Genomic DNA, 20620 nt, shown 5'->3' with positions numbered 1-20620 from the left:
CTTTAAGAGGGGCAGAAAGGGATTATCAACCAGGAAGGTATAATTATTGATAGGACTCAAACGAGTTAGTAACCCGCTTGTCGCTGCATAAACTCAAACAGGGGATCGTTTAAACTCTGCTAAATTATATAAACATTCCCACGTGGACTGCTCCCTCCAGCTGCCTGGCTTTTACCAGCTTTTTCAGACTATAATGGAGTCTGAAACAAGTACTCTTCTATACCAATAGTTTTGGAAAGTCAGCTACATTTTAAAGCCCGTGCATCTTTTCTGACTGCTGTATGGAAAAGCACATGACTGACCTTTGAAGAGTTTTGTAAGTAAACCATTTTATAATTTATCAAACATGCTAAGGAAGTGGGATACTTTGGAAATAACTATTAAAGGGGACATTTTGGAACTCACTGGAAAGGGCATGTTTTAAAGGTTTTACAACATATTTCCACACTTTTCTTGGCTCCATGTTTTGCCATGTTAGAACTCTGCTGGGGTTTTCTCACCAGAGTACTTGCCCCAGACTTGGGTCGTAGTTTCCAAGGATTTCCAACACATTCTTGGCTGGACAAGCTTATGGTTTGTCTGAAGGAGGAAACTTCTTGCATTTGCACTGAGTCATGATTTGATATAGCATTATGTCGCAAATGTACCTCAAAATCTTTCAGCAGGGCAGCTCACACAGTACTTTTCTTTGTGTATATATAAGGTATGTTAAGCATTAATTAAGAATGTAAAGTGTGAATATGTATATATGCAGTGTTATTTTTCTAGAAAAAGAGGTGTTGGCGCTCACTATGAATTTCTCTCTTGTTCTCTTAGAATGGCAATGGTGCCCACCTGAGAAGTCAGGAGCTGAGCACTAGTGAGCTCAAGCTGAAAAATAGTCCTGAATATACGCGGGTGGCGCTGTGGGTTAAACCACAGAGCCTAGGACTTGCCGATCAGAAGGTTGGCGGTTCGAATCCCCACGACATGGTGAGCTCCCGTTGCTCGGTCCCTGCTCATGCCAACCTAGCAGTTCGAAAGCACGTCAAAGTGCAAGTAGATAAATAGGTACCGCTCTGGTGGGAAGGTAAATGGCGTTTCCGTGCGCTGCTCTGGTTCGCCAGAAGCGGCTTAGTCATGGTGGCCACATGACCCGGAAGCTGTACGCCGGCTCCCTCGGCCAATAAAGCGAGATGAGCGCCACAACCCCAGGGTCGGCCACAACTGGACCTAATGGTCAGGGGTCCCTATACCTTTACAAGACTTTTTTAAACAAGATTTTTTAAAATTGCTGTAACTCACCCTGTCTCTCTAGGCAGGCGGGGCTGTACATTAAATATAAGCTTTGTTTACATCTTGTCCATATGTTGCTGTGAATTAGTCTTGATCACATTTGCTTTTTCATAGCTTCCTCTAGGCTTGCTGCCATTAAATCTTCCTCAATCCTCACCCACTCTTCCTGTTAAATGATTATTACAGTCTCCTTCTGCTAGAATAAAGTTTTCACAACATTCCAGAAAGTAGAGCCAGAGAATAAGCAGGTCATTTTTGCAATTAACAGTTATATAAGATTGTATTAACGACCTGGAACTTTATTTATTGTCATGTGCACTAAAGGGCCAGATCTGTCAATAACTCCAACCACCATTTACACTTTCTGGAGCACATAGGTGAGCATGTTGCCTTTCTGAGGCAAATAAACAGAGAGGGAAATTGAGGTGCTTACAGGCACACATTGCAATGGTTTGTTCATTTATGAAATAGTTCACATTTTTACACAGGGGAAGCAAACTTGGTGCCTGCTGAATATGGAGGACTCCCAACTCCCATCGGCCTTAGCCAAAATAGCAAAAAGCAAGGGGTGATGGGAGCTGTAGTCCAAAAACCCCTGTAAGGTACCCTATTATAACATATCTGGGTCCCTACAGAGGAAGTGCCAAAATCAGGGTAACTGAGGTTTTTGAATCGGTTCCTTCAAGTTCCTCAGTTGCTCCGTCTGTGCCTAATTGATTGTCGCCTCTTGCACACACAGCCCCAAGTCATGTATGGGCTGTAAATTTGCTCTCTCTGCCATATGCTGTGCTGATGTTACCATGTGAACTAATTTTATTTGTGGCTAAAATCCTCAGTGCAGTTGTTGTGGTTTCAATAGCATCTTCTGTTGCATGTTTTGGAAACAAATGGTGTATCTGTTTGGGGTGGAGTAGGCTGTTATGCAGAGACCCTCCTAATTCCTGGATCCAGCAAATGGTTCCATTAAGACAAATTGGTAGGCCCCCTCCCTTAACTGTCTGGTAGTTAGAAAGACAAAGACCTTTGTTCAGAGCTGGAAGCAACAGACTGGAGAGAGAGAGAGAGAGAGAGAGAGAGAGAGAGAGAGAGCGAGAGCGAGAGAGAGAGAGCGCAATGCTTGATTTCTGTCTGAATCCAAGGCTCCAGCTATGGGAGATCCAAGGCCTTCTTGGGAGTGTGAATGCTATGAGCCCCTCCATCGTAGCTGTTGTGTTTTGGCTTAACATGGAGTTGTATGGCAGCATGACAAGGAAAAATAAACAACCCAAGTGTGCCTACAGCCTTTCCTCAGTGTCCCTTGCAACTGAATGTCACCCTGAGGGATTTCTGTCCAGATATGTTATTAAGAAGTTTCATGCTTAATGTATTACACTTCATCAGCAGGAGGCTGGTTTTCAATCTGCAGGTGCCTTCTGTGTTTTTCAAGCAGCGTTATCCAGATACCACGCAGGAGGTTGTGTTTGGGAGTTTCCCTTCTTTTCTGCTTAGCCCAAGTAGGGGAGTTGTGTTCCTTTTATCAGCCAGGCATTTCCATTTTGCTGCCAACCTACTGAGAAATGCAACATAAACCCACTGCAGCCGAGACCCTGATCACAGCAGTCATTTAACAGCAAAGAGGTTTGCAGCACAATAAAGATTACCAGATTTATTGCGTGGCATAAACTGGAGTGTGGACTGGAGACCTTATGCTTCGGTGGATCTGTAGTCTTTTCAGATGCCATAGTCCTTTGTCATTTCTACTCCACTAACTCTGGCCTCCCTTCCAAAAGCCATTTAACAGTGGGTTGAATGGGTTTGCTGCAAGGTCTTGCTTTTATGAGTTTCAGTAAAGAGGTGGAAAGCTCTTGCCCTGCTTTTTTCACACCTTATTCTGCCCACTGGTGATTCTGGTCACATCCACACGCCCTACATTTAAAGCACTCTTTATACCACTTTAACAGTCGCGGAGAATCCTGGGAACAGTAGTTTTGTTATTTTACAATCAGCAATCACAAAAAGGTAGATCTGAAAGCAATGGCCATCTGCAAATTGTCACCATTTGCGTCTGACGAGAGATTGGAAGGGACAGTCCTTCCCGCAAAATTCAGATTAGTATTAACATTCCCCCCCCCCCAGACCTTGGAAAAGGCACAGCTTGTTGGAAAGCATGGAGTTGAATGTAGGAGCTAAGTAAAAAAAGGGTTATAGGCACCTGTTCTTCCTGAAGAGTGGTCAGAAGGGGTTCTAGAGCAGTGAACCCTTTTAGTAAGGCTACTGGGAAGCCAGTGTCTCCTATACCCACCAACTTCTGATACTTTATGATTTAAAGAAATCCATTTTCTTCCTGCATTAAACATCTACGTCAACAGTGTGGTTCAACAGATCAGACCCTCCAAGTGTCCCTATTTTCCAGGGACATCCCTGATTTAGAAACAATCCCAGTTTCTGATTTGATCCCGGAAGGTCCCACTTTTCCTTAGGATGTCCCTATTTTCATTGGAGAAATGTTGGAGGGTTATCCAACCCCCAAGCTATCAGAAGGCAATCCTGTATAGGGAAGGGTTTTGTTTTTTTTAAAAAAAGTTTCATTATGTTTTTATGTATGTTGGAAGCTGCCCCGAGTGCCTGGGGCAACCCAGTAAGAAATGTGGGTGGGCTATAAATGGTAAAATCATCATTATGGAATGGGATGTCCCTATTTCATCGGAGAAATGTTGGAGGGTGTGGTAGAGAAGGGTAGGGGGCTTGACCCTGGCTGCCATTTTTATCATCCAAAATTTCAGTGGCGTTTTCAATAAGGGCTGTGAAGTATTCTGCTTATCCTGCTCGTCATCCTCACACTACCCTAGCGAGGCAGGTCACTGCCTACCAATGTTACAAAGAAGGAACTGTCAGCAAAGAGGTAGGGGAGTTGTCTAGGCCACCAAGGAAGGAGGTTTGTGTGTGTGTAAGCGCGCATGTGTGACAACCCAACTAAAGTTGCCACTGCCATATGGTGACCGAGGAAGAGAGCGAAGGGGCTGGGAGGTATCCTCCTGCATTCATTGTGTGGCACAATTTTTTAAAACGTTTTTCCTGCAGGCCCTGCCCTTGCCACTTTGCCCCCTACCCAGGCTGTGGTTATTAGCATATGATTAAGACTGGCATTGATATCCTTCCAGAATGACAATAGCCTTCCTTGTTTTTGGAGAAAGCTGCAAACCATACCAGAGAGCCACCAACGTTATTGAAGAACTTCTGTTATTACACCAGCGACAGAGAACACGTGGTTCTCTAGATGTTGCTGGACTACAATTTCCCATCATCCCACACCATTTTGGCAGCACTGGTTGGGATTGATGGGAGCTTGAGTCTAACATCATATGGAAGGCTGCAGGTTATTCACTTCTACACTAAAGCATGTTGTCTCAAACCCACCCAACCTAGTTCTCAACTTCAGGCATCAAGGCTCTCCAATATTAGTTAGACAAAATAAATTACAAAAAGCTAGCATGAAGAAAGTGATCTTGCTCAGGAAGGGGGAATCTCTCGTCTTCTTCACCAGGGGTGGTTGGGTGTGTGTGTGTTTTTGGCTTTGAAGCCTTCTAACACACCCAAGGAATCCAGGTTCTTCTCTTTCCCAAAGAATCAGGTCTTGTAGCAAATGTATGCCCCATTTGCAGCGGGGTAGACAGTGATAGATGCTATTCCAACTCTCAGCAGCAAAATACAAAGTTCTGTTCCCAGCAGATAACACTTTAGGAAACTAGAAATAGAGGGTTCCTCCTACTGCTGGTTCAGTTTTCTGCATCGGCTGCTGCCCAGCTTCGCAAGGAAAAGCAGAATACCAGAAAAAAATATCCTTAGCAACCTTTGGCCTTGCAGAATCTGTCACCGTAACCTCCATGGTTAAGCACGTGTCCCCCTGAATCTCTGCTGAATCCCCACAAGAAAGGGGCAGTCCAGTGTCCGCAGATCTTCCAGAGAGGAGAGCAGGCAAGGAACCCTACTATCAGCCAGGCTGGTGCCAACACAAAGGTTTATCTAGTAGCAGCTCTCTCTGCCAATCAGAAGCATGCCACAGGGAGGCCAGGGCAGGGATGTATCTAGGCCGAGACAGGAACGTGACCATCACCCTCCGCATTCCAGTTAGTGACCCAGTCCTTCTTGGTAATGGTGCCCGTCTTCTCCTCCCGGAAAAGCTGGCGCTCCTGGTGAGGAATCTTGACTGCGTGATACTGCGGCACCTTGTCTTCATGGTAGCGGGCACGTTTGAAGAAGCCAAGCTGGGGAAGAAGAAGCCACAATATTCAATCTATGAAAGTAACAAACAGATTCCCCAATGGAACTGCTGGAAGGCAGGGCAGGATGCCTGCTGTTTTGCCACCAACCCATGGGCTGCATCCAGCAGCTGTAACCAGCGGTGATGATGTATGTTCCCATGGGTCCTATCCAGACCCCGTTCTCCATCCCCTGGGATGGAGCCTGCTCACCACACGCCATGCATGGGGAAGACATAGCCTATTAGCATGCACTTTTGACACTCACAAACACTTGTGAGGATTCATTCATCAGGACACTCTCACCCCCTTGCAGCCATCTACAGATTTCCCCTCCTGTGTGCATTTGCTAGCCAATTACTGAAAAGCGCCTTGCACTTTTGCACCAAATCCAGGGGGACGTTTACCATATTCTGGGCTTGTAGGGTGGAACCTGTGCCCCTCCAAATGTCGTTGAACTACTGCTCTTATCATTCCTGGCCCTTGATCATGCTGGCTAGCATTGGTGGAACAAAGTGTCCCATCAACATCTGGTGAGTCACAGGTTCCCCAACGCTACTACAGCACAGGAAATATTCTGGACAAAGGCAGATACTCCGACAGTCCTAATGGGAAGCCAGGCGTTTTGGCAGGACGCATCCTGTCAGCTGTGGTAGCTTGCAGGTATGGAGGAGATAAAACAAGACCAGATAGAAGGACCTGCATGTCTGGACACTGGAGGGTCAGAAGTGCTGAATTTGGGTATCTGTTCCCATAAAGTAAAACCATCTGGGTGTGCCCCTGTTGTGACATAGTTTCTAATCCCTTGCACATTCACACACGGACCCAGTATCAGCTCCAAGATCTGAGAGGGAAGTGGGATCAGGGGCAGGATGTCCTCAGTGGGCCCGCCTCCTCCTTGTTTTCACTGCTGTCCATCCAGTTGCCCTCCCATTTTGGGCCCAGTGCATCCAGAGAGAGAGAGAGACAGAGAGAGAGAGAGAGAGAGAGAGAGAGAGAGAGAGGAGAGGAGAGGCGAGGCAGCAGCTCCTTGTCCTTGCCTCTAGCTGCTGGCTTACTTAGAACAAGCAGTGCCACTAAGGAGAACATGTAGTAGAGCCCGGGGGCTTCAGGGGTTTGCAGTGGGTTTGGGACCTCATTGAGTACCCAGCAATGCCATCCAGGCACCTGCTATCTTAACTAGCCCGAGGATTTTGTAGACTGTCATCTGCACTTGTGAGCATATACCTGAGTAGCAGCTAAGTACTTCACACTCCTGCTTTTTTTGCATGCATGCGCCCAACTCTCAAGGCATTTGCAGAATTATATTCTGCTACACACTCACACACCGTCATTTCCAACAGCATTTAGGCTTTTGGTGCTAGTGCTTCCTGAAGTCCTTGACTATCCGTGGATTATTTCATGGCTATGTATTGTTAACAGTCAACATCCTTGCAACCCACCAAGAAATCCACATGCACAAAATAATGGTAATCACTCTTGTATGTTACGATCTGCAAAGTCCTCCACACACACACTCCCGGGTGCACTGAGGGCATACTTGGAAGTCCACTGGCCTGCTGTTTGCTTGCACATGCACTAATATTTTTAGTGAGCTCACATTAAGAGCACTCCATCACTTGTTATTCCCATTCCCACATCTGTGCCCTCACTCCTACACACGTACAAGCAGGGGGTCAGTCAGGTGGCGAGGCCGGGCATTACCGCTAGGCCTCCATGGCCTGCCTATCGGCATCAGACGGCTGTATGGCCAGCCGAGCCCGGTAATAGTTCGTGGAGTATTTGGATTCCCGGCTTGTCCTCTTGAAGAAGCCGCACTGGGAGCGAGGAGAAGTATGAATGGCGTTATCAGCTTTGCATATGACCTGTCTCCAGGGATAGGGTCTAAAGGCCTGAGCAGCAGCAGCAACAGGATGGCATCCTAAGACTCATCTGTGTTCATGGGTACCACTCAAGCGGACTCCATCTCCCATCATTCTCCATAGGGTAGAGGCTTTAGGTTCCCTGCCACCTGGCAGTTAACTTCAAAATGTAAATCCCATCTGATACAGTCCAATTGTTTTGAAAGAATGTGACCTTGGGGCTCTGCGGCTGTAGGGAATGGCCTCTAGGGGTTGGACATTTGTTGCAAAGGGAATAATCTCCAAGGGTCTCTATCAAGGCAATTATTTGCAATAATGGACTTTGTTGTCCAGATTCAAATTTTAGTGTGATGAAGTGAACTGGAACCACCTTGTAAACTCTGCTCCAGCATCACAGAATCGTAGAATTGTATAGTTGGAAGAGACCCTGAAGATCATCTAAGTCCAACCCCCTGCAATGCAGGAATCTCAGCTAAAGCATCTATGACAGATGGCCATCCAACCTCTGCTTAAAAACCTCCAAGGAAGGAGAGTTCACAACCCCTGGAAGAGGGGCAAAGCCCCACAGAACCACCCTGGTCACCGCTGCCCCTTTCTCCAGGCCAGCTCACCTTCCATAAGATGGAGACGAGCAGCCCCAGCACTAGGATCCCAGCCAGTACCGCAATGAGGATGATCCACCAAGGCACGCCTCGTGCCACGGCTACGCTGGGATCCAAGTAGACCATCACTGGGATCTGGGGGGGGAAAGCAAGGTTGCAGAAAGTGAGAGAGCAAAGCAAAATGTGGTGAAGAATGGCAGCCTGAGCCACTGCTCAGCTCAGCTGTAAAACCACCTCCCTCTCCGAGGAACAGGCACCACTATCACTGGCACTGTCTGAAACAAAAGACTGTGATCAAACTAAGGGTGCTTACAGACTGGTAGCATCTATGGACAGTCTGCTACCGCTATTTGTATAGGGAGGAGGTTCAGTCCGCATGGCATCCCATGCCAATACTGTTAGCAACACTCTGGGCTATGTGCATAAAAGCCCGTATCTGATTTAAAAGGCTGGTTTTCTTGGACAGTATCTCACTCCTCATTTTCGTATCCTTCCCCCCTCCCTTTTTAAATGGGCATTGCATATTTTACTGGGACAGGGAGGAGTGGAACTGCCGCGGAGACCACATAACACCGGTCTTGAAAGACCTACACTGGCTCCCAGTACATTTCCAAGCACAATTCAAAGTGTTGGTGCTGACCTTTAAAGCCCTAAACGGCCTCGGTCCAGTATACCTGAAGGAGCATCTCCACCTCCATCGTTCAGCCTGGACACTGAGGTCCAGTGCCGAGGGCCTTCTGGCGGTTCCCTCGCTGCGAGAAGCCAAGTTACAGGGAACCAGGCAGAGGGCCTTCTCGGTAGCGGCACCCACCCTGTGGAATGCCCTCCCACCAGATGTCAAAGAGAAAAACAACTACTGTACCAGACTTTTACAAGACATCTGAAGGCAGCCCTGTTTAGTAAAGGTAAAGGTACCCCTGCCCGTATGGGCCAGTCTTGACAGACTCTAGGGTTGTGCACTCATCTCACTCTAGAGGCCGGGAGCCAGCGCTGTCCGCAGACACTTCCGGGTCACGTGGCCAGCGTGACGAAGCTGCTCTGGCGAACCGGCACCAGAGCAGCACACGGAAATGCCGTTTACCTTCCCGCTATAAAGCGGTACCTATTTATCTACTTGCACTTAGAAGTATTTTCGAACTGCTAGGTGGGCAGGAGCTGGGACCGAAAGACGGGAGCTCACCCCACCGCGGGGATTCGAACTGCTGACCATGCTATCGGCAAGTCCTAGGCGCTGAGGTTTTACCCACAGTGCCACCCGCGTCCCTTTTAATGTTTAATAGACTATTGTATTATTGTTTAATGTTTAATAGACTATTGTATTATTGTTTAATGTTTAATAGACTATTGTATTATTGTATTATAATATTCTGTTGGAAGCCGCCCAGAGTGGCTGGGGAAACCCAGCCAGATGGGCGGGGTATAAATAATAATATAAATAAATAAATCATCATCATCATCATCATCATCATCATATCATTTCAGTTAAGATTCCTCTTCTCTCTGACCCGGCAGCAGCAACGGGGGGCGGGGGGACAGTGAGAAAGGTATAACTGTAGAAATCATTTATTCATTTATTAAATTTGTACGCCGCTCTTCGCCCAAAGATCACAGGGCAGTTCACAACCTAAAGATACAAATTGTCCTTGGCTGCAAAGTATTTCAGATTGTGCAAGGAAAATAACAAGGGGCAAATGAGCTAAGCCGTGAGGCTCCGGTACCTGCGCCGTGGCATCCTTCAGAACCAGGTTGCGGATGGTAGATTTCACAGTGATGCTGGCTCGAACAATCACTTCCACCGATGTGGTGTCATAGTACTCCTAAGGGCAAAAGGGAAGAGGGCTCAGAACAACCAAAAGTCATAGAATCATAGGATTGTAGAGTTGGAAGGGACCCTGAGTGCCATCTAGCCCAACTGCCTGCACTGCAGGAATCTTTTGCCCAATGTGGAGCTCAAACCCATGGCCCTGAGATTAAGAGTCCCCTTCTCTACCAACAGAGTTATCCCAGGGAATGGACAAGCCTGCAGTTAGGATACTGAAAACCATTGCCATGAGTATTGCAAGGGTTCCCTTGCATCCGATGCATGACTTCATTTTAGGTTCTAAATGGCCCTTTTAAGTGGAACTCTCTCATCTAGGATTGCAAGCAATTACCGCTGTGAGCCAAGCCACACAATTCATGAAGGTACTCCCTAAAACATATTATTTGTGACCTGAAATTAGCTGGGCAGGGAGAAGTCCTTAATTTGCACAGTCTACCCCAGAGGTTTTTTAAGGGACGCGGGTGGCGCTGTGGGTTAAACCACAGAGCCTAGGACTTGCCGATCAGAAGGTTGGTGGGTCAAATCCCCGCGACAGGGTGAGCTCCCATTGCTCGGTCCCTGCTCCTGCCAACCTAGCAGTTTGAAAGCATGTCAAAGTGCAAATAGATAAATAGGTACTGCTCTGGCGGGAAGGTAAACCACATTTCCGTGCTCTGTTCTGGTTCGCCAGAAGTGGCTTAGTCATGCTGGCCACATGACCCGGAAGCTGTACGCCGGATTCCTTGGCCAATAAAGCGGGATGAGCGCCACAACCCGAGAGTCGGTCACGACTGGACCTAATGGTCAGGGGTCCCTTTACCTCTACCTTTACCCCAGAGGTTTACACATATTGCTGTTCATCTAATATCCGGCAGGGGGAGCCCAACTAACCTCTAGGAAGGTGCTGTTCCAGAGACGGCCCCAGATGCTGAGCACAGCTGAACGGTCAAAGCTGTAGAGAGGACACTGGAAAAGCTGGCAATGAGCAGTGCCCACAGCACAGTCCTGAAGCATGAGGCAAAGAGTCATCAAGTATTTTAGTACCAGTCGGTTTGCCAGACATTATATCCTACACATCAGAGATCCATCAAAACCCAGGTGTTTAAGGTTGTTGTTTAATGAAAAATGGGTTAAGAGACAGCAAAATTTGAGTGGAGGGCCGGCAGACGTAATGCTTTCAACGTCTTTTATGAACGTGAAAAATCTCACTCACCAACGTGACATTTTTTTGCTTTCCCCAATAAGTCAGTGGCCGGTTGGCAGGCACCTCAGGCGGCTCCGCCTCTCGCTTCTTCCTACCCTGGTGAAGAGGCTCCTGAAGAAAAGAGCAAGGGATTGGGGACACTTCAGAAATGTCATTTTCTGATCACAAACCAAAAACTGGTCCTCACCGCTGCCTCAAGCAGGCAACCGATTTGCAGGCAACTGTCGAGGATCCATTAAACACACACACCAGACACAAGGCAGAAAAAAACCACCAGCAAACTGATACACACGTAAATTGATGAATTGGACCATGGGTAGGCAAACTAAGGCCTGGGGGCCGGATCCAGCCCAATCGCCTTCTAAATCTGGCCCACGGACAGTCCGGGAATCAGCATATTTTTACATGAGTAGAATGTGTGCTTTTATTTAAAATGCATCTCTGGGTTATTTGTGGGGCATAGGAATTCATTCGTTATTACCGTATTTTTTCAAAATATAGTCCGGCCCCCCACAAGGTCTGAGGGACAGTGGATTGGCCCCCTGCTGAAAAAGTTTGCTGACCTCTGATAGATTAACATTAGGTCTGTGCTTTTGAATTAGGAAGAATGTGAAACAAAGTCAGCCCTATGCTTTTGCACGGCCAACTGCGCCCAGAAGATGGGGCTTTTGAACAGAGGTTATTAGAACCTGACCGTGTCTTGGTATGGGAAACCGCATAAAACAAATCCTTGTGGACAGGGAATGATCTGTGATTTAACCAGTTAACAAATCTTCGTTGATTGGGAGAGGAAGCAATCCTAGCCCCTCCTCTCCCACCATGTTAGTTGCTGGAGGGAGTTAGGCTATGGCAGAGTTGTCTGTCCACTGGTCTCCTAAGAACAGATGAGTGGCCAGTGGCACATCTACTTTGCATCCACCTGCGGGTTGTGTATATGACGCAAAGAACAACAAAAACCAGGAACTGTGCACTTCGTATCAATGCAAAAACAAAAAACCACATCTCTTTCTACAGATAAATTTCCCACCCAGGAAGGCAGAAATAACTGCAAAAAAAGAATGGGCAATGTTTGGACATCCCTAGGAGAAATCATGAATACACAATATTAATTGTGCTTTCACTATTACAAACAGCAGGTATTTATTAAGAACCTGGCAGGAGTGGGAGGACCTGACTACTATTTTTATGTTCATCATAAAAACGACAAATGAACCTTAAAAAAACAACAACCCCATGGCAACTAGAACCAGAATCAAAGACACATCTGCCTGGAAGAGAGGAGATGAGTGCTATCATCAACTGCTATCATCAACATTACCTGCTTATCATGCAACCCCTGTTTATCAAGTTCCCACGGCACCTACCAGAGCCAGATTGAGAGAGTTGGGTTTTGGGCTGCAGATCGCGCGATGCTGAGGCTGGGTTGATAGCTCCAGCTTCAGTGGGTAGAGGAGCCACTTTCCATTTGCAATTTCATGGGGCCACATGACGTTGAGGAAGGCTGAGCCCAGCGTATTCAGGGACTGGCCTTGGTTTGAGACCTGGTGTGTGGACAGAGAGGGACAAGCTGTGTTGGAAGAGAATGAAAGGGAAACTGGCTGCTGAAAGGAAGCAAACTCCTCCTCCAACCTCGTGCCACCCCCTGGGTTTTACTCCATATAAACAAGGTTACACTTGTGTGCTTTGCATTAAGCTGGACTAAGTACCCCCTCCAATTGTTATTAACACGAGTGAAATCCCCACCATCCATAAATATGCATTGAAGAAGAAGAAGAAGAAGAGAGGAAGAGTTTGGATTTGATATCCCGCCTTTCACTCCCTTTAAGGAGTCTCCAAGCGGCTAACATTCTCCTTTCCCTTCCTCCCCCACAACAAACACTCTGTGAGGTGAGTGGGGCTGAGAGACTTCAGAGAAGTGTGACTGGCCCAAGGTCACCCAGCAGCTGCATGTGGAGGAGCGGAGACGCGAACCCGGTTCCCCAGATTACGAGACTACCGCTCTTAACCACTACACCACACTGGCTCTGTGCACTGAAAAGGCACATACATATTTAGTGATTAATCTAAGTAACTTTGATTAAGATTATTCTTTGTATTTGTGGGCTAGGTGAGGGAGAAGATCTCCCCCATTTTATTCTCCATTGTCAGTTCTATCAAAACCCCAGAAAGTGATTTTTGGAACAGACGCTGGCACCGCCACAGGGACAGAACCCTGAAGTGAAAATATGTTGGTTATTATCTGGCTGTGATCTGCTTGTCACATGCAAAACAGCCCTATTTTCTAAAGTCGCTAAAAAAGTACTCGTGCCAGCTATACAAAAGACAATGCCGTGCAGGCGATTCATTAATTTGACTTATTGTAAATGGATGTATATCTCTGGGTTTCAATTGACCTGCTGGATCTGTAATTGAATTTGTAATGGCTTTTAGTCACACACAATAAATGTTCGCTTGATTGATTAAGATTATTGGAGCAGGATATTTGACGTGCTCCCATTGATATACAGAGAAAGGAAGAAAGTAAATCGGCAGTTGCACAGGGAAGACTTGTTGTTGTTTAGCCGTTTAGTCGTGTCCGACTCTTCGTGACCCCATGGACCAGAGCACGCCAGGCACTCCCTGTCCTGTACAGGGAGGACACAGTAACCATAAACAAAAAACCCACAGTCTCTTTATCTCAAACACCCTAGATCCCATTCCCTATTCAAAACAGACCCCCACCTCCAAACCTCCTGCGTTTCAGCAGTAACTGGCTACGGTACTCTAGAAATACTCTGATTGAAAGGGTTGCGAACGACGGCTCAAGGCTCTGATCTGGAGGGGACAAGTGTCACTCACCGTCACCTGGAGGAGCACAGGACTGCCCACCTCGCTTTCCCTCTTCATGGCACTTTCGCCCCGCACCACCCCGCTGAAGAAGAGCTTATTTGGTTCGGCCACTCTGCAGAGAAAAAGAAGAGATCGTTTATTAATTAGATTATTTATTCTCTCCGAAGGAGCTGAAGGTGATGTACGTGGTTGTCGTTGTCGTTGTCGTCCCCATTTCATCCTCACAACTGCGAGGTGGGGTTAGGCTAAGAAATGGTGACTGCCCCAAGGTCGCCCAGTAAGCTTTGTGGCCGAACGGGGATTCAAACCCTGCTCTCCCAGGTCCTAGTCCAACACTCTAACCATTACGCCACAGATGATTAGATGAGGGTGCATGGGAAGCTGGAGAAAGAGAAGCCCGGGCCACATCACAGGTGCTGGGAATTGCAACCCTGTGACAGGTCTCCCTACAGCTCTCAGCGCCCTGAACAAACCTCAGTTCCCAAGATTCTCTGAGGAAGCAGTGAAGGTCCAAGTGGTATAAGAAAGCTTTAAATGTATGGGGTGGACGTGACCTCAATCTCTGCTAATCTGCTCTGTATGGATGCGCATTGAGTTTTGTGCACAAGCAGCGTAGCTTTTTCGATTTATTCTCTTTGGCCATGTGAACAGGCCCCCTGGCCAGGGCCGGATTTAGGTTTGATGAGGCCCTAAGCTACTGAAGGTAATGGGGCCCTTTATATGTCCAGTTGTCCTTTGTCAACAACAAATTGTCGCTGTTTTTTGTGTTGGATATATGCTGTATGGTAATTTATGGACCTAACAGGTATGTAGGTTTTATTTGTTTTTCCTCTTATATATTGGAAATGTACATCCAGTCCCCCCCCCTTTAAATTTTCTGGGGTGCCCCAAGAGAGCGGGGCCCTAAGCTATAGCTTGTTTAGCTTATATGTAAATCCGGCACTGCCCCTGGTACCAATGATTCAGGACAGAACCAGTTTATTTTGGTGTGCAGTTCACCACCGTAAGTGGAGAAAATAAGGTCCCGTGAATGTCTATGACTGGCAGAGAAGGTCAAGGCAGGCTAGGAGCAGGACTTGTGTATGAAGGCAGCCCAACATACTCTTATGAACAAAATACACATATTTAACACATTTGCATGCAATTCCTCTTACAATGCAACTTTTCCATCATTGGAGCGTTTTGGAATGGGCTTCATGGAAGAATGACATGTGGGAATTGTTATATCAAAATTAAAAATACAAGGTAGATTTTTTAAGAATGATCCATGAGCAAATAGAGTGGTACCTTGGTTCTCAAAAACCTTGGTTCTTAAACACTTTGGTTCTCAAACTCCAAAAACCCAGAAGTAAGTGTTCCAGTTTTCGAACATTTTTTGGCAGCTGAACATCCAATGCGGCTGTTGGCTTTTGTTTCCGGGGCACCTGCACCAGTCAGAAGCTGTGCCTTGGTTTCTGAACATTTTGGAAGTCAAATGGACTTTCAGAACAGATTAAGTTTAGCACTTTTGTTTTTGCTATTTATTTTGCATTTTTGTTTTTGATGCTTTTTAGTTTAATTTGTTTTTGTGACTGTGTGGAACTCAGTTCAGCTACTGATTGATTGATTGTGTGACTGCGGAAATGGATAAAATCCCCCCATCCAAACAATGACTATCATTAGTGCAGATAAGAAAATTTTTTTTTTTAAATTTTTATCCTCTACAATACTGTCTTAATTATGTTATAGTACAGTACATTGTTCAGTGCTTTCATTTTATGGATCAATGGTCTCGTTAGATAGTAAAATTCATGTTAAATTGCTGTTTTAGGGATTGTTTTTAAAAGTCTGGAATGGATTAATCCATTTTGCATTACTTTCTATGGGAAAACGCATCTTGGTTTTGGAACGGACTTCCAGAACAGATTAAGTTTGAGAACCATGGTACCACTGTATTAAATTCCAGGTGGCTTTTTATCATGCATGCTTCAAGAATGTTTCTGTTCTGGATACATCTCTCAGCAGGTGCAAAACGTTTTAACACTCTGACAATGAAGTCGCGTTAACTTGAACTGGGTGTGAACTACCCCCACGTGACCCTTACCCAGAAACAGAGAGAGGAAGTTCCATGATCACGTGGGCACGTGCTTGCACTGGGGTCAACCCAGGCTGCTCCGAGATCCTGTAGGAGAGAGAAGAGTTGCAGGAGTTTAGCTTACAGGCCTCTCCAGACATCCTGTTTTCTTGCACATTCATGCTGATTAGCGCTCGTGATGCTATCATGGTGATCATATGCAAGATCACTTTCAATATTGTTTGTGCCTAAAAGATTTCGGGGCAGTCACAATGCTTCCTTTCAGTGCTGATGCTGCCGACATCCCGTACGTTTTTTACAACAACACTTATGGTTTAATTTTGTTGTACTAAAGCCCCTCTGGATTGCAATGTGGTAGTAAAGGTAAGGTAAAGATAAAGGACCCCTGGATGGTTAAGTCCAGTCAAAGGCGACTATGGAGTTGCGGCACTCAGCTCGCTTTCAGGCTGAGGGAGCCGGCATTTGTCCACAGACATCTTTCTGCGTCATGTGGCCAACAGGACTAAACAGCTTCTGGCACAACGGGACACAGTGTTGGAAGCCAGAGTTTACGGAAACACCGTTTACCTTCCTGCTGCAGCGGTACCTATTTATCTACTTGCACTGGCATGCTTTCGAACTGCTAGGTTGGCAGGAGCTGAGACAGAGCAATGGGAGCTCACCCTGTCGTGGGGATTTGAACTGCCGACCTTCTGATCAGCAAGTACAAGAGGCTTGGTGGTTTAGACCACAGTGCCACCCATGTCCCTACTGGGGAGGTATGGCAGAACAACTAATAAAGCAGGCTAAACCAACCAGCAATTATTGTGTCAAGAACAGTGCTTTTTTGCCTAGAAAAATAAGTGCCGGTACTCACCATGTTTACAGTAAGTGCCACACTTTTTAACAACAACAAAAAGAGGTGCCAATACTGCGTACCCTCAAGTATCCCCTGAAAATACAGCTGCAATAAACACCAGTTTGGACGGGAGAAGCCCAACGACAGGAATTGATACCACCACATGTCAATCTCTGATCTCTGTACCCTCTTTCCCTTGATAAACTACAGCCTCCCCATCGCCCCTGACCTGAGGAATTTCTACGATCCCCTGATGATAGCAAAAGATACCAAATCAAGGAGTTCCAAAAACATAAGCAAACCCAAGTTGCTTAGCAGTTTATATTTCTTGGAGGCTGACCTTGCAAGATCTGAACTCAGGGGCATCAAATTTACCCGAATAAGTTTGTACAGGTCTTGCACTGCTAGCGGAGGAGCTCCTGCAATGTGCTTTTGCTTTGGATCTAGCAAGCTCAGCTCTGGGGAGGAAGGGACGCCCTACTCACGTGCTAAGTTCTAGCCCTACTTCCAGCTCGGTGGTCTCCAAGGTAATGCCTGAGGTTTCCAGAACAAGGTAGAACCGGACCTGAAGAGAGAAACAGGGTGGGTTTAAGGTGAAAATAAGAGCTGTGAAAGAAGCATGGAGGGGAGGGGAGGGAGTGGTGGTGCAGATCTGAACCTCACCTGTGTTCCACGTTTCATGGGGTTCCCAAGCTCACATTCCATATAAGAGGCACTCTGGTTAGACATACAAGTTGGGGCCTTCTCCTATCAAAGACAAGGTTTTTCTTTCACCATCAGAAGGTTTGCAGGGCTGTGTGTTAAACTATGCTAATGAGAAAACAAAACCTACCAACCCACAGCAATCTAAGTCCTGTACCAAGGACCCCAAACGATGCGCTGAGAATAAATGACTGCATATTTTCGGCTCAAACAATTTCCACACACCAAAGATCAGATTTCAAATAATTTAGAAAAATATGGCAAGGATTGAAGCAATGGAAAGATATGGAAATAGCCATTCATTGAGCTATATATAATAGCTCAATAGCCTATACAGTGGTACCTCGGGATGCGAACAGAACGGATCCCCGTTCACATCCTGAATAGAACGTAAGACGTGACTGTGCATGCTGACGCTTCTGCACATGCACGTGATGTCATTTTGACCGTCTGCACATGCGCAAGTGGCGAAACCCGGAAGTAACGCACTCTGTTACTTCCGGGTCGCCACGGAGCACTACCCGAAAATACTTAACCTGAGGCGTATTTATCCCGAGGTATGACTGTACCACTCTAAGTTACCATCAAAAGTTGCCAAACGTGTTCCCTAGCTCTTCTTTACGATCTGTAAGCCCGTGGGTGGGGACTGCCTTGTTTTTTTTAACCATTTGACTGTAAGCAGCTCTGGTAGCCTTTTCTGGCTTAAGAGCAGGGCGATTATGTTTTGCGCAAATATTTAAAGCAACCTCCTTGGAAGTCAGCGGCTCAAACTCCAGTCAGCCTCCAACCACAGAGGTAGCTGCCTCCTTTGCGGAAGCAGCTGGTTGAGGCTGGTCCATTAGGGCAAATGAGGGACTGCTCCACAAACCTGTCTTGATTCCCCCAAGGCTCCGCCTCTCATTGGTTCTGGCTCCACCTACTGTTGGCCTCCCCTACTAGTCCCAAAGGCCACCAGCATCTATTCTGAGTGCCATCAGATCTGTGACACCCAATCCTATAGATCAGCTCTTTCCTATGCTCCCCTCTGTGGACTATACAGTATATTACAGCCGTTTCCAACGTGTACCATGGCATCGTAGAGGCGCAAAGCAGAATAGGACAAGGTAGGTGGCAGAGAGACAAGCAGCATGGCTTCGTGGGCATCGTCTCCATCCCGCTGCGGCTCAGCTGCATCCGAAGGAAAGTTGGTGACATGGATCTCAAGGGCTATGACTTTTTGGTCACTCATGGAAAAAACATCCAAGCCATCGTCGCCTCTGGAAGAAAGGAAGAGAGGTTACCATGAAGGCCTTGGGTCTTATGGCTACATGAACTGGTCCTGGTCTCAACCAGCTGCCTGTTAAGGTTGACCTCTGCAGCATCCCTTCACAAAAATCTAGGAGGGATGCCATTGTGTTGGAGCTGCATGGTAAGGCACAGCAACTTGCGTGTTTCCGCACTCACAACTACTGTGTGACACCAGAAACGTTCCTGCTAAGATTATTTAATTTTTATAAAACACATTTTTGTACCACCTTTTAGCCCTAGGAATCCCCCCCCCCCGGTGATTTACAAGACCAGAAAACACAGCAAAACCAAATAATTATATCAATGGTACCGCCAGGTGAGAATTCATACCCTGCTCTTACCTGGGCAAGGGATGGAATACAGCATCATCAACACGAGAACAGAACCGGTAGTTCAGCTGCAGGTTGCTCTGACAGATCTTGTCCTCCCCACATCCCTGCTTGAGGAAATTCACCTGGGGGAACACAACACCCAAAGGTGAGGGCAGGCATGGCAGAGCTACAAGCGGGGGCAGCTCCAGAGGCACTCTTACAAAGACTCCCTACAGGAGACAAGCACTGGCTTCAAAGCTGCAATAGTGCACAACCCAATGCACAGTGCAGATCTTTGAACAAGCCAAAATGCACAGGGGAGACAGAATAAATGGCAAGACATAAGGCTCTTCATTTGTTTCTCTCAATGAAACATGCCTTTGCTGCTCACGTGTTGAAGGGGATCCAGGCTTCAGCCTTGGATCCAGCTGTCACACATGCCTACCTCTGTCCTCTGAGTGCTGGGTGGCACAACATTCAGCACCGGCATTAGTGGGCCCAGCGTGGCGCCCTGGGCCTGGCGCTTGCTGCGGGCATGCTTGATGTTGTAGTTCATCATCACCACAATGGGATGCAGCTTGTCCCGGACTTGGTCCTGCAACAGAGGCCGTTGTTTTTTATGGAGAGAGAAAATTCCCATGACTCCCTTTTCTCCCACAAAACAGCAAAACATTCCAACCCCCTGCTGCTCAGATCCTGTCCAGCCCCTAAACAGATTACAGCCAAGGGAACGTGGCCCTTGTCCGAAAAAAATGTTCCTCCCTCCTGACCTGCAGCATGGGATTGTATGAAGGTAAAAAGGTAAAGGACCCCTGGACGTTTAAGTCCAGTTAAAGGCGACTATGGGGTTGCGGTTTGTCCACAGACAGCTTTCTGGGTCATGTGGCCAGCATAACTAAACTGCTTCTGGCACATAAACACCATGATGGAAACCAGAGCACACAAAGACGCCGTTTACCTTCCCGCCACAGCGGTACCTATTTATCTACTTGCACTGGCATGCTTTCAAACTGCTAGGATAGCAGGAGCTGGGACAGAGAAACAGGAGCTCACCCCATCGAAGGGATTCAAATCGCCAACCTTCTGATCAGCAAGCCCAAGTGGCTCAGTGGTTTAGACCACAGTGCCACCCGTGTCCCATGGGCTTGTATACCGCTCAGTGACCCAGAACAGGGTTTCTAACTCAGGGATACTAGAAAGCTGGGGTGTGGGAGGGATAGTGTGGGTTGTAAGCCTAGTGCTTAAACAGGGCTGCCATACCGCTCCCATCAACTCCCAAGTTCCTTTATCACTCAATTACTTTTAAGTAGCTGAGCTCCCAAAGCTATCGCAGGTGGTTCTAGCAGCCCAGGGATGCTCCAGTGAGAAACCCACCTTCAGCTGCAGTGTGGCCTTGGTACAAGAACGGACATGTTGCTGGGGCAGCTCCACTACCCCGGAGAACTGGTGCTCGGCGTCTGTGGGCTTCCGGTTGTGGAAGGTGACTCGGGAAGCCTGGCCTGATTTCCGGTGGTCGGTATCAGCGTCAAAAGTGTACTCAAGCACTGGGGGAAGGAGCGGAGGCTGTGAGTTGGGGCAAGGGAGAGGGCAAAAGAGG

The 20620-nt window shown here is 47.1% G+C and overlaps 1 protein-coding gene across 7 annotated transcripts in view; it reads right to left on the bottom strand.

Annotated features, from left to right (window-relative positions):
• Positions 1 to 2905: 2905 nt before the first annotated feature.
• Positions 2906 to 20620, bottom strand: part of ITGA7 (integrin subunit alpha 7) — a 76330-nt gene continuing 58615 nt past the window's right edge. For 4 of the 7 annotated variants that reach the window (XM_053375190.1, XM_053375193.1, XM_053375188.1 and 1 more), the window contains 14 exons: positions 20398 to 20567; positions 19469 to 19618; positions 19054 to 19166; positions 18492 to 18681; positions 17387 to 17470; positions 17209 to 17288; positions 15895 to 15972; positions 13821 to 13923; positions 12347 to 12523; positions 10992 to 11093; positions 10670 to 10783; positions 9696 to 9794; positions 7987 to 8112; positions 2906 to 5519 (listed from right to left, as the gene is read on the bottom strand). In XM_053375190.1, coding sequence (XP_053231165.1) covers positions 5340 to 5519; positions 7987 to 8112; positions 9696 to 9794; positions 10670 to 10783; positions 10992 to 11093; positions 12347 to 12523; positions 13821 to 13923; positions 15895 to 15972; positions 17209 to 17288; positions 17387 to 17470; positions 18492 to 18681; positions 19054 to 19166; positions 19469 to 19618; positions 20398 to 20567 — 1766 coding nt within the window. In that variant the 3' untranslated portion in view covers positions 2906 to 5339. Of the gene's footprint in view, positions 5520 to 7179; positions 7331 to 7986; positions 8113 to 9695; positions 9795 to 10669; positions 10784 to 10991; positions 11094 to 12346; positions 12524 to 13820; positions 13924 to 15894; positions 15973 to 17208; positions 17289 to 17386; positions 17471 to 18491; positions 18682 to 19053; positions 19167 to 19468; positions 19619 to 20397; positions 20568 to 20620 lie in introns of all 7 variants that reach the window. The other 3 variants (XM_053375191.1, XM_053375194.1, XM_053375192.1) reach the window with 2 other exon arrangements.

Source organism: Podarcis raffonei, chromosome 2 (genome assembly GCF_027172205.1).
Source record: "Podarcis raffonei isolate rPodRaf1 chromosome 2, rPodRaf1.pri, whole genome shotgun sequence".
NCBI lineage: Eukaryota > Metazoa > Chordata > Lepidosauria > Squamata > Lacertidae > Podarcis > Podarcis raffonei.
Note: the sequence above shows the minus strand (reverse complement) of the source record. Positions and strands in the feature narration are given on the sequence as shown.